The sequence below is a fragment of the Dipodomys merriami genome, unplaced genomic scaffold (assembly GCF_024711535.1).
Source record: "Dipodomys merriami isolate MVZ:Mamm:240054 unplaced genomic scaffold, mDipMer1.0.p SCAF_3, whole genome shotgun sequence".
NCBI lineage: Eukaryota > Metazoa > Chordata > Mammalia > Rodentia > Heteromyidae > Dipodomys > Dipodomys merriami.
In genome coordinates, this window is record NW_027204492.1 from 109,788,995 (window position 1) to 109,803,243 (window position 14,249).

Genomic DNA, 14,249 nt, shown 5'->3' on the forward strand with positions numbered 1-14,249 from the left:
TGCTTGGCTTTTTCCACTCAAGGCTGGCACGCTACCACTTGAGCCACACCTCTACTTTCTAAAATTTCAAATCTAACTGTGGACAGCAATAAGAGAATGGTTAAGCACATATATTTATTAGATGGTATATAAGACAGGCATTAAAATATGGCATTTAAGACTATATAATTCAACTTTTATAATGAGTGCTTATGAAAAACACCTGCTTTACTTCCTAACCCTGAGAATGCCAGAGACCATTGGCTTTTACTCTTCCCCCTGACCTCACTATTGCCAAATCATGCTTTTGGAAATATTTGGAGAGTGTTTAGAATCATGGCTTCCATATTAATGAGACTAGAACACTGGTTCTAATGCCTCTTTATGGAGGAAACTAAGCTGCCTTTGTTAAGTTGTTTTAATGAGCTGGATTCTTGAGATGTTTCTATTTATAAATGTAACAATTAGAAATGGCTGATCCTAGTTCACTATTGAACATGTGTTATGCTAATTGTTTTTCTTTTTAATTTCTGGTTTCTCCATCAACAAAAAACTGAATGCGTCCCATCATTTGAAGATGTTTGGACCTATTCTTCCTCTTTGTAAGAACAAAATTACATGTGGCTTAGTGGTAGAGTGCTTGCCTAGAATGCATGAAGCCCTGGGTTCAATTCCTCAGTACCACATACACAGAAAAAGCCAGAAGTGGTACTGTGGCTCAAGTGGTAGAGTGCTAGTCATGAGCAAAAGAAGCTCAGTTCAAGCCCCAGAACTGGCCAAAAAATAAAAATAAAAAGAACAAAATTAGCCTGGCGCTGGTGGCTCACGCTTGTAATCCTAGCTACTCAGGAGGCTGAGATCTGAGGATTGCGGTTCAAAGCCAGCCCGGGCAGTAGAGACCGTGAGACTCCTATCTCCAATAAACCACCAGAAAACCGGAAGTGGCGCTGTAGCTCAAGTGGTAGAGCGCTCGCCTTGAGCTGAAGAGCTGAGGGACAGTGCCCAGGCCCAGAGTTCAAGCCCCACGACCTACAAAAAAAAAAAAAAAAAGAACAAAATTACTGCACTTAAAAGCTTGTGCTTTCATTTGGAGTTGATGACTTGCTTTTTAAACTGTAGCCATTAGTCCCACCTTTTTTTCGGTCAAATTTCTTCAAAGTTTTGTACAGTTTTCTGAAAGATATTTCTCCAAGGAATTATTTTTACCTTCTTCAGTCTACAGATTCTGTTCTTTCCTTAGTCCTGTTTATTAAAATCACTCAGCTGGTTTCTGGGTTCATGCATTTCCTCTCTTCCTCCTCATTTTTCTGTGGTCTCCTATCTTCAGGGAAGCCTGCTGCATGAATCAATTGAAGCATATATCATGCTTGCCAAAAACCAGGTTTTCACAGCTTTGGATTTGAGTACACTCTTTTGCTATATGGGAAGACAATGTTTGCTAAAGGAACAATTTAAATGAGATTTTAGCAGAAATATTTGTTGACAGTTTTAAGACATAACAATTCTATACAAATAAGTTTAACTGTAGACACCTTCAATTTATCTATCTGTTCTAGAAACATAGTTGCAGTGTTTATAAATGCATTTGTTTTTTGTTTTTTGTTTTTGTCGGTCATGGGACTTGAACTCTGGGCCTGGGCGCTGTCCCTGCGCTCTTCAACTCAAGGCAAGCGCTCTACCACTTGAGCCACAGCGCCACTTCTGGTTTTCTAGTAGTTTATTGGAGATAAGAGTCTCACAGACTTTCTTGCCCGGGCTGGCTTTGAACTGCGATCCTCAGATCTCAGCCTTCTGAGTAGCTAGGATTACAGGCGTGAGCCACTGGCGCCCGGCAATGCATTTGTTTTAAGTATGTGTACACACATTGTTGTGATACTTGCAAAAGAAAGTATTTTAAAGAAAAAAAGTGTGTGATTTTTACTTTTAAATCAGTTAGGAGATGAAAGGCGAAAGATTGAAATCATACTGTCTTTTATAATTGCCTATGTCCCTACCTTTATTAGCATTCTTTATTTTTATCATGTATATTAAAATTCCTGTCTGATATTACTTGCTTTCAGCCTGAAATACTTAAGTGTTTTTATAAGATAACTACTATCATAAAGTTATCTCCATTTTGTTTAACCTGAAAACATTTTTATTTTTACCTACCTTTGTTTTATTTGAAAGATAGTTTGGATGGGTAGGTTGATTTCTTTTTCCTTTTGTAGTGCTAGGGATAGATCATAATGCCTGGTGAATGCTAGGCAAACACTTTGCATCTAAGCTATCTATATTCAGACTGGCCCCACACTTGAGAGATCCTCCTGCCTTAACTTCACGAGTACTGGGATTAAAGGGATACTCCTCTTCACCCAGTGCACTTGGTTGACTTTTTTCAGCACTTCGAATGTGTTATCCCATGGCTTTTATTATTTTTGATGAGAAGTTAGATGTTGCTTTTTTTTTATAGGAGGAGATTCATCCCCAGCACTGAAAAAACTTCTAAGATGAATCATATTTACTAGTGTATGTTTCCTACAAAACAATTTTTTGTGTGCTAGTATGGGGGGGCTTAAATTGAGGGCCCCATGCTCTCATTTCCCTATTTTCACTCATGGCTGGTACTCTACCTCTTGAGCATTACTTCCACTTTCAGATTTTTGCTGGTTACTTGGAGATAAGAGTCTCTTAGATTTTTCTGCCTGAGCTTGCTCCAAACGTTGATTCTCAGATCTTAGCCTCCCAAGTAGCTGGGATTATAGGTGTGATCACCTATAATCAGAATGAGAATTTATTAAAAATTTTTTAATCATTCATCTGTATTAAATTATCAAGTAATATAGTTTTATCTATACTGAAATTAAAAACAACATGCCCCATTGTAACCTTTGGTTATCAAGGGGTTTAACTTCCTTTTGGTGTAAGTGTATTAAAAATTGATGTGATTGCTGAGACTTAAATCTCTGACACTTTTGCTAATGAAGTTCAGGGGCAAATACAGGTCAGTTCCGCATTTGAAGTCTTTTTAAAAAAAATTTATAATCTACGTGGTAATATTTGAAATTGAGTGTTTTTCTGTTTTGTGCCTAAGAGATTTGTAGTAATATTTCAGTTATCTTTTCCTTTCCTATCCCACCAGGTCCCACCTATCCAAAGCTATGGCTATGCTTCCACATCAATGATTTTTGAGAACATTTTTGTGTTTGTTTTTTTTCCAGGCATCTAGCGGAAATTATTATTTCATCCCCTACATCGTGACACCATGTGCGGATTATTTTTGCTGTGAAAGTGATGCCCAAAGACGAGCTTCAGAGTATATGCAGCCTAACTGGGACACCATCCTAGGCCCTCTGTACATGCCTCTGGTGGATAAGCTCGTTACCCTCCTTAAGGACATCCACGTCACCTCATGGTAATTTCCATCAGACACTCATAGCACCTTGCAAAAATTTCCTTTCAGTTGCAGAGATGATCAGGATTCCCAGAGAATGGGGAGCATTGGCCAGTCCTTGAGAGAATCATCCTGGAATCTCTTTATTACTCCTTTGTTATCTCACCAAGCTGTCACTGAGGTCAAGCCAAAAGAGAATAGAACTGGAATTAGGGGCTCATAATTGGGCCTGTGTTTAGCTCTTATTCTTTTTGTAACTTCCATATATAGCTCTTCTTCTCTCTGTTTTCTCCCTTAAAAACCAAGGAAGTTAAGTTAGTAATTGTTTTTTTTTTTGTGTGTTTTTTTTTTTGGGTCTGGTCGTGGGGCCTGAACTCTGGGCTTGGGCGCTGTCCCTCAGCTCTTCAGCTCAAGGCTAGCGCTCTACAACTTGAGCCATAGCGCCACTTCCAGCTTTTTTTCTTTTTACTTATGTGGTGCTGAGGAATCGAACCCAGGGCCTCGAGCATGCAAGGCAAGCGCTCTACCACTGAGCCACCTTCCCAGCCCTTAGTAATTGTTTTTAATGACATCTTTCAACTCTGAGATTTCAAGTTTCAAGATCATGTCTGACCATGACTTTATACTCCTTCAATTACTGAGGTTCTAAAATGTCAGAGTAAGATCATTCTGACCTTACATTCTTGTGCTATGAGAACTTGTGTGCATTGAGTCAAGCTGCCACTATTCTCACCTCAGGATGTCCTGTAATGTGTTCTCTTTACGTTTATATCAGAGGTGGTATGAAATATTCCAAGGTAGATAGGTTTGAATGTGGATCCTAACGTTGATGATTCCTAGCTGGGCAGCCTTAGAAAAGTCATTTCCCTCTTCGTGCCTCAGTGTTTCAGATTCCATACCTTCAATATCCTTATTCTGAAAGTTAAAGGCAGAAAAGTTATTCTCTGTAACCAAAGGATCCTGTCATTGTGTTTGCAGTGAATTTAAGGGATTTACTCCCTGTAAATTTATCACAAGGATTTCTCCTTCCAAAACAAATGAAAATCCAAGGAACTGGCAGAATTGACATCTAATGAAATGTCAAGGACCTCATGTCATGCTTTGGCTCAAATCATGGCACCCTGAAACATGGAGGGTTACTACTGAAGTATTGGCATGAGATTCACACTTGTTAATAGTCTGCTAGCTCTCTCTCTTTTTTTTCCAATTCTTCCTCCTCTTCACTGGACGCAGACTTTTTTCTACAGACCTTAATAGGAAAACAAAGACTGGAAACCTATACCTGTGTGACCACATGTCAGTGCAGAAAACAAAGGAGGGACTGTTTGGAGAATATTCCTGCCAAACTTTATTTGGTCATACCTTACTATTGTCTTACCACAAAACATTTTAGTAAAGTTGAGAGAAAAAGCTCTCCCAATACCATATTTTTGGGTCTGTTTGAATCTGCTGAAGACTTGGGTTTGAGTTCGTTTCTCCATCAGTGTGATTGTGTATCAGGAGGAAAGTAACATTTTTAATATGGTTTAATTAACAAGGGGTGCAAACACCTTGGTGGAGTCTACCTCATGGGTGGCAGTGGCTACTGAGAAGAATTGATGCGTATCTTTAAACATATTTACAACAGGAATGACATGTAAGATTTTGGTCCAGTGCCTACTGAACAGAAGTATAAAGTCTATCTTGATTCCAATGCTAACAAGTACTTTGAAGCCATTTTCAAGTTCATATTGATTAGCACCATCTTTCCTGTTTACCAGAGGTAGAAATGGCTGCATGTATGGGACACATCCGACGTCCCTAATCCATAATCAAGGCAGTGTTTTATTTACTTAAAAATTTCTCTCATTATATTTCCTTGTTTATTAAAACAATTTTTCAGAATCATCCTTGAAAATAAGACTAAAGTGTAGCCTTTTACTCATCAGGCTAAACTAACAGCACTTTAATAGCTCTGGTGCCTTTAAAGTCTGCCAAATGGGCAGTGGCTGCCACCCAACTTAACGACTCATTCAATTAATGACAGAATTTACAAACCTAGCAGAATGTGCTAATTTGCTTGTTAGTGCAATAATAGCAATTGGCAAATAAGGAAATGAAAATGAAAGAAATGAAAGACATGTACTGGTATTTCTTTTTCAGGACCATTTTGGTGGGATAGCACTTTTTTCTTCCAATGTCAATTGAGGTCTTGTTATGAGCATTGGATCAGGTTATACTGTATGCATATTTATGTAGAATAGTTTTATAATTATTTAGAGTAAGTACTACTTATTCTTATTCTATCTTATGTATTGTTTTTCTTCCTCTAGGTATAATTTTTACCCTCCTTAAAAAAATTGAACAGCTTAATGTTACTCTCTATAGTTAGCTCATTTCAGCTTCTTGATGAGTTAACAGTATTACCACTTAGCAATGCCCTAACACTATTTAAAATTACTTGCAAAAATCCACTCAAGTTCTTTGTAAGAGAACCTCTATGTTACCAAAATAAGTAATTTTTAAGGTTTAAACTAAGTACCAAATATTAGTGCTGGTTCTGTGAGAGGTTGTGGTGATATTCCACAGTGAATTTAAGCTATTTCAAGTAGTTTTACATGTCCTCCGTATTATCTAACTGCCAACATGAGAAATAATTTGTATTTATTTATTTATGCATGCTGGTCCTGGGTTTGAACTCTGGGCCTGAGTGCTGTCTCTAAGCTTCTTTTGCTCATTTGAGCTATAGCACCACTTCTGAATTTTTCTGTGATTAATTGGAGATAAAAGTCTTATGAACTTTCCTGCCCAGGCTGACTTGGAAACATGGTCCTCAGATCTCAGCATCCTGATTAGCTAGGATTACAGGTGTGAGCTACCAGCGCCGGGCTGTATTTTATCTTATAAAAGCATTCTGTATCTTGGAGTTCATTTTGATCAGCATCATTTCTTTATGTTTTTTATTGTAAAATAAAGAAAAGAGGGGTTATAGTTACATGAGTAAGGTAATGAGTACATTTCCTATTGAGCATTGTTACCTCCTCCTTTGTTTTTCCCCCACCATCCCTTCCCTCCCTACCTCCCCAACTCCCCCCTCCACCCCCAAGTTGTAAAGTACATTTTCTACATAGTGTCTTGTATATCTCATTGTTACAATGGGTTGTCCTGTATTCTTGTTTCAGCATTTTGTTATTTCCCTTCCCCTCCCCAAATTAGAAAAATGTATATACAAGATGATCAGCATCATTTTATAATAGGTCGTATGTACATAGCTATTGAGCTATTGTGATCCTGTGCTAGGACTATCCTAGACATATACTAATTATTACAAATGAGGGAAACCATGGAACCTATGTTTCTTTGAGTCTGGCTTTACTTCTCTTATTATGATTTTTTTCCAAGAGGTTTTTATTTTTGATATGCTGTGTGATCCTATTTCTTTTTTCCCTTTGGTTTATCCTCTGTTGTCACTGTTTTTCATTTTGGTACCCTGTGTCTTGTATATATGTTTATCTGATTTGGGGAAGGGAAGGGGGATAACAAAATGATGAGACAAAGGACAAAGGGTGAACCAATGCAACAGCTATACTCACAGGACACTGTGTTGGAAACGAACTTTACAACTTGGGTGGGAGGGGACTTTGGGGGAGGGAAAGTGGGAGAAAATGAGTGGGGGTAACAGTGTTCAACAAGAAATGTATTCATTACCTTACTTATGTAACTGTAACCCCTCTGTACATCACCCTTACAATAAAATAAAATAAGAATATATAATATATACCTAATATATATCTTGTAAAATGCACATGCATGCTCATTGTGTTCTTGCTGTATAATATAAAGTACCTATATTAATATTAACATACAAATAATAAATATATTTATAATACTTAAAAAGTACATTCTGGCTGCTGAATATGAGGACAGCAAAGGGGTAAAAGGCAAGATTGTCTCTAAATTTCTCAGCCTGGCTTCTGCATCCCACTTTCGATTGCTCAGAAATGCACCAGTATCCAACTCTCCTTTAACTGGGGATAGCTTCATGATTACTATATTGGAACTCTTTATAGACAAGAATGATTTAAAGATGAATTTATCTGTGTTTCAAAGCTTTTGGCATTTTGTTTGACATTGGGATAATCTGTTCTAGTGTGTAAAATAGATATTGAAGTATGATATCTTCTTGCTTAAAAATGCTAGAAGATGTAAGTTTGATTGGGTAGTAGAAAGTCCTGAATGCCATCTGTATAGTTTACCTCTGAAAATATTTAACAAATAAACAAACTGACTTTCATTTGTTATCATTTCCCAGTCCATTTTTGTAGTATGTGAACAAGAAGTCAAAGTGTCCCACATTGCTGGTATAGGGAGGTTTAGGTATGGTCGTGATTTCTATGTGTTAGCTTAAGTCATGTCAATGAAAACCATCTGTGCTTGAGCACTAAAGAAGATTCCTGCATGCATTATATATACGTATATATGTATATATGATTGAAGATGTTTGTGTTTCCCTTTCCAGTGTTTATTACAAAGAAACTTTATTAAATGACATCCGGAGAGCCAGAGAGAAATACCAGGGTGAAGAACTGGCAAGGGAGCTGGCTCGGATTAAACTTCGCATGGATAACATTGAGGTTCTGACCTCAGACATCATCATTAACTTACTCCTGTCTTACCGTGATATCCAGGTATGAAATGTGCCTACTTGAGGCTGGTGTATAATAAAAAGTTTTCCTTGGCATAAGGAACTTGTCATATGAAGTAATTATTGTTATTACTATTGTTGTTGTCTTTAAGTAGTTGTACAAAGGAGTTTCAAGTTAGCCTGTCAATTTAAGAGTATAATGCATCTTGATCAATGCCATCCCTTCTATCATTCTCAAATTCATACATGAGATGTATTATGAGGAAAGTGTTTTATTTATTTTATTTTATATATGCCAGCTTGAACTTAAGACCTAGGCACAGTCCCTGAGCTTTTGTGCTCAAGGTTAGTGCTCTACCACCTGAGCCACGGTCTAAACTTCTGGCTTTTGGTTGTTAATTGGGGAAAAGAGTCTCACAGATTTTCCTGCCCTGGCTGGTATCAGATTTCAGTTTCCTAAGTGGCTAGGATTACAGGTGTGAACCACTGGCAGTGGGCTTGGTGGGTGCTTTATATAAATAGGTATGTAGTCTGGTCACAGACCATCTAGTTTATCTGTTTTGGAAGTTTTGGTAAGATTCTATCATAGTAGGAACAGAAGTGAGCACTCCAAGAAGGAATACATATACAGTTCTGGTAAGAATAAGGAACTAATAATGTAACTAGTTCTCTCTCTCTCTCTCTCTCTCTCTCTCTCTCTCTCTCTCTCTCTCTCTCTCTCTCTCTCTCTCTCTCTCTCTCTCTCTCTCTCTCTCTCTCTCTCTCCCTCTCTCTCCTCTCTCTCCCTCTCTCTCCCTCTCTCTCCTCTCTCTCTCCCTCTCTCTCTCCCTCTCTCTCTCCCTCTCTCTCTCTCCCTCTCTCTCCCTCTCTCCCTCTCTCCCTCTCTCCCTCTCTCTCTCTCTCTCTCTCTCTCTCTCTCTCTCTCTCTCTCTCTCTCTCTCTCTCTCTCTCTCTCTCTCTCTCTCTCTCTCTCTCTCCTCTCTCTCTCTTGTTCCAAGCTTTTTTGTTGTTGTTGTTGGTTGTGAGGCTTGAAACTCAGAGCCTGGGAGCTGGTTCTGAGCCTCTTTGTGCTCAAGGCTAGTGTTCTATCACTTGGGCCACAGCACTCCTTCCATTTTTTTTGTTGTTTGTTTGTTTTTGCATGGTTTATTGGAGATAAGAGTCTCACAGGGACTTTTCTGCCTGGGCTGTCTTCCAACCAAGATCTTCAGATCTCAGCCTCCTGAGTAGCTAGGTTTACAGGTGTGAGCCATCAGTGCCCTGCTTTTGCAAATCTTAATTCATTTAGTACTCTTACCAACTCTATAGTGTAAGAGTACCCTATCCTCATCTTACAAATAAGGAAAGCTAGGCACAGAGAACTTAATAACGTGCCCAAATCAGAGAAAATTGGTGAAGTCCTGATTCATATTGAGGGTGACTGGCTTTGTGGTCTGTCTTCTTAACTCTTCTGCTACTTCCTTTAGGCCTTTGTCACTTCCTTCTCTGTTTACCAACATTCATCAATAACAGAGTAAGAGTAGCAGATACATGTCCAGGACAAAAGGATGAAGGTTTTTATTCTAAAACAAGCTTCAAAAGCTACCGGAGAATTCTTGAGACATGGCTATAGGATCATAAAGGACATGGAACATTTCTCTTCAAAGTTTAATGACATTAAGCCATTTTTACATGTATTTTGCCTTCCTTCAGGAGGCACAGAAGGTAATGTATCTTACTTATAAAATCCTATAAAGCTACATTGGATGTTGCTAATCATAGTTCTTTAAATCTAAATGGTAGAAGCTGATCATCAGTGGCTCATACCTATAAATCTAGCTACTCAGGAGGCTGGGATCTGAGGACCATGGTTCAAAGCCAGCCTGGGCAGAAGATTCTGTGAGACTCTATTTCTAATTTACCAGTAAGAAAAGCAAGACTAGAGATGTGGCTCAAGTGGTAGAGTACCAGCTGTGAGCAAAAAGGCCAAATGAGAGAACAAGGTCCTGAGTTCCAATTCTCATAATAGCATTTATTAATAAATCAAAACGCTAGAGGCATCCATTTATAACCTGACCAAAAAACAGAGGCAAATAAGCAGGGTCTTATGCTCCTAGGGACCAACAGATGTATTTTAATAACAGTCGCTCTTAGGGATTATGATAATGATTGCAGCATGCACCATTTGACAAGAGAATTGGATTGCCCTTTCTTGAAGCCTTTCTTCCCTTGAGCTTCTAGCTTCTTCCTAGCCTTTTCTTTATGCATTGTTTCCTTTTCTTTAGGCAATTCTGAGTGCTTGTCTAATAAGCCTTTTGGCTTTAGTTGTTTTTCAAATAGGATCTCACATTTTCCCCCAGGTCTGCTTCATACTATGTTCTTCCTAGCTCTGCCTCCAAGTAACTGATATTCCAGATGTGAACCATTATGCCCCGCCCCTTCATTTCTTACCCTTTTGTTGGTGGGACTCTAAGTTCAAAGAAGGAGCTGGGGGGAATCCTGGGATATACTGATTTCTCTTTCTTGGGGCAGCAGCATCAAGGTTCAGAACCATAAAGTATGTGCAGGATTTCACTAGGAGCCCCTCCTCTACTATGGCTGACAGCTAGTTGGCTAATATCAGAAATTCTACTAGTACCATGACTGCATTTGTTCATCCTTTCTTTTGTACCCCTCTTTGCCACCTCAAAAGACAGATTAAAAAAAGAACCCCAAAGCAAAAACAAACAACACCATCTCCACCACCACCACCACCACCAAAAAACTCATTTTTTTTCCATTTCCTGGATTCATTTTGATGAATAAAATAGTATTTCAAATGTTCAGAGGCATTACAATGTGTTTGAGTTCCTCTCCTAAGAGTATCCTCCTTTAGTCTCAGATGTTTGTATGTGAATGCCTATAGTCCTTTATAAATTATCATGTCCCAGAGTATTTGAGATCTAGCTTCCACATATGAGAGAAAACAATTGCCATTTGTTTCTCTGAACTTGGTTTATCTCACTTAACATGTTCTAGGTCTATCCATTTCTCTGAAAATGACAATACTATTCTTTCTGATGGCTATGTAAAATTCCATTGTGTATAGGTACCACATTTTTTTGGATCCACTCATCTATTGTAGGACATCTGGGCTGTTGCCATAACTTGATTGTTGTGAATAGTTCAGCAGTGAACATGGATCTGAAAGTGTCTTTATGACATCCTGGCTTGTGATGTTCTAGGAAGATGCCCAGGAGTAATACCAGCAATTCTAAACCCTGCTGAGAGTGTAACTGGTAGCATAACTAAAAGGATTTAGCCAAGATACACATCGTAGCAGTTTTATCCAGGGTTACTATGTAGTATTTGGAGTAATGGTTCTCAGCCTGAGGCTTTTGGTTGCATTTAGAGACACTTTGGTTGTCAAAACTGTGCGTAGGCTAGCACTGGTAGCTACACCTGTAATCCATGGTACTTAGGAGGCTGAGATCTGAGGATTACGATGTGAAGCTAGCTTGTACCCGAAAGTCTGTGAGAGTCTTATCTCCAATTAACTGCCTAAATGCCAGGAACTGTGGCTCAAGTGGTAGGATGCTATTTGGAGTGAAAAATGTATGAGACAGTACCCAGGCCCTGAGTTCAAGCATCATTACAGCTCAAAAAAGGCTCATCTTTCATTTTGGAGATTGTCTTATATTTATAGCTATTTGGACAAATGTGTGAGAGCTTCACTTCTTCTCTTTCTCACTCTGAGACTTTGTGCCAACAGGACTATGATGCCATGGTCAAACTGGTAGAAACACTGGAGATGTTACCTACGTGTGATTTGGCTGATCAACATAATATTAAGTTCCACTATGCATTTGCACTGAATAGGTAAGAATGATTATGTATAGGGTCTTGAAACATACCACCTGTTGGATTCTGCTTTCTTCTTATGTTCAGCATTCAATAACTATGAGCCAGGTCATATGCTAAATGTCATGTTTATAAAGGTGGGCAAGGAACATTCTGTCCTCCAGGAATTAGTCTTTAGAACACATATTCTAGCCTTTAGATCAAACACAAAAATAAGTTTTTTTTACATGTACTTATTAGCATCAATTAGTTGTACAAGGAGATTTCTTCTGACAGTCCATGCATACATGCAGTATATCTTGATCAGACTCACCCGCTCTATCACTTTGTCTTTATTCACAGAGGCAATGTATTTCAGTATTGTTTACCCTCTAACATCCTCTTCCTTCAATTCAATCCCCTCAAATGGTCCCACAATGTTCCATATATATGTAGACATAATATTGACAGACACATAAATGAATTCTAATAGCTCAGGATAATAAATGGTTTAATGAAGGTTTGTCCAAAATGATACAGAAGTATAGCAGAGGTGAGTTATTCTGCTCAGGGTGTTAGATGGATTCAGAATATTAGTAAGAATTGCATCATGAATGGGATAAGGTAAGGTGGGAAGATGATGTGAGAAAGTACCTTTGTGTCCAGTACATTCAGGGAACATGCTGTGCAACTAGAACACAAGATACAGGTGAAGCAAATCCAGTCAAAGAGGCTAAGCATGGAGAATTAGTATCATGTCTTGAAAGAATTTTGTACAAACAAAGAATCCTTGGACAAACAAGGAATTGATAGTTTCTTTTAGATTGTGGAGAACTGATTTAAGCAATAAGATCATCGTTGTATGATAAGGAAAGAGAGTGGTGTCTTTATAGACTAGTATAATTTGAATTTGGGAATTCAATGCAATTGGATAAGTACACTGATTGAAGCTTGAAATTCCTGCCTGGAGACTACAAGCCTCAGAAGTGGAACCAGGCACCTGTGGCTTATACCTGTAATCCTAGCTACTCAGGAGACTGAGCTGTGAGGATCACAGTTCAAAGCCAGCCCGGGCAGGAAAGTCCTTGAGACTCTCATCTCCAGTTGACCACCAGAAAACAAAGTGGTGCTGTGGCTCAAGTGGTAGAGTGCTAGCCTTGAGCTGAAGAGCTCAGGGACAGCACCCAAGCCCAGGATTCAAGCCCCAGGACTCACAAAAACAAAAAAACAAAAACCTTAAGTGGTAGGGGCATTATTAACTAAGGTGATATCACAACTTATAAATGCAATGATTTCAATAAGATTGAAAATTCTCTTTTGTCTAACATGTTAAGTAGCACACTACTGCTGTAAGAATTGTTTTGGGACTTAATATTCAGCTGAAGCTTTTTTGTCCACTAGAGTGATGACCTCATCTTCATAGTTGAGGCTGGGTCACTGCTACTCTGTGTCTCAGCCTATGAGACAGGGGTCAGGGGTGGGGAGGAAGAAGAGGACAAATGATTTTCTTTAAAGCAAGTTACCACTTCCTTGACTTTAGCATCATATTCATGGGAATCATATATGCTGTTGTGTGTATCAGTAGTTCATTTTCATTGCTTTAGTGTATTCTAGTGAATGGATATGCCACAATTCATCTAGTTGTTTTATTGATGATGGACATTTACATTGTTTCCAGTTTGCAGATAAGAATGTTTCTATGAACATTATTGTGCATATGTTTTGTACATATATGTCCATACATTTCTGTTGGATGTATAATATATGTGTACATAGTAGATATCACTAATCAATGATAGGATTTTGATTCATTTGGGGGATGAGGCTTCATAGTCTCTGAAAATGTGTGTAGTCTTCCCTACTTGCCTTTAAACTCAGCTTCCTAAGATGGGGCATGTTTTCAAGAATAAAGGCCAATTTTTTTAAAATAATATTGTGATTAAATGATTACATAAATTTCACAAATTTCACAGTATTGTGGGATAGTGATACTTATTTAAAGTCACAAACACATCTTAACCTTCACAAGGCAAATTGTCATTATCATGGTCTATAGAGGTTACATTCTATAAACTTTGACAATGCAACTATTTCTTCCACAATGGGTGATATATACATTTCTTTTCTTTTGCTTAGTGTAAGCTGTTTCCTCTTTCCCTCTCATTCCCTCCCCCCATCAATGTCCTTGAGTTGCTTAGTTCATTTTCATCAATGTCCAGTGCAGCTGATGGGCCCTCTGTTGTGTTTTCCCCCTGTTTCCCTCTGATTCTGTGTCTTCCTCCTAGCTTCTCTCAGATGTGTGCATGTATATACCATATATGAGGCCAAGAACATGTCATCTAGCAATGATATGACAAATAATGTAGAGGTCCTTTGTTTCTAGAGTCCTGTTTACTTTGTCATATCTCCTTGCATTTTGAATTTAACATCCACATATCTGAAAGACCATGTGCCATTTGTTTCTCTGATCTTGGC

The 14,249-nt window shown here is 38.4% G+C and overlaps 1 protein-coding gene across 1 annotated transcript in view; it reads left to right on the top strand.

Annotated features, from left to right (window-relative positions):
• Positions 1-14,249, top strand: part of Map3k15 (mitogen-activated protein kinase kinase kinase 15) — a 110,124-nt gene that overhangs the window by 24,837 nt on the left and 71,038 nt on the right. Inside the window, exons 4-6 of the mRNA XM_070040775.1 lie at positions 3,180-3,373; positions 7,851-8,019; positions 11,707-11,813. Coding sequence (XP_069896876.1) covers positions 3,180-3,373; positions 7,851-8,019; positions 11,707-11,813 — 470 coding nt within the window. The remainder of the gene's footprint in view (positions 1-3,179; positions 3,374-7,850; positions 8,020-11,706; positions 11,814-14,249) is intronic.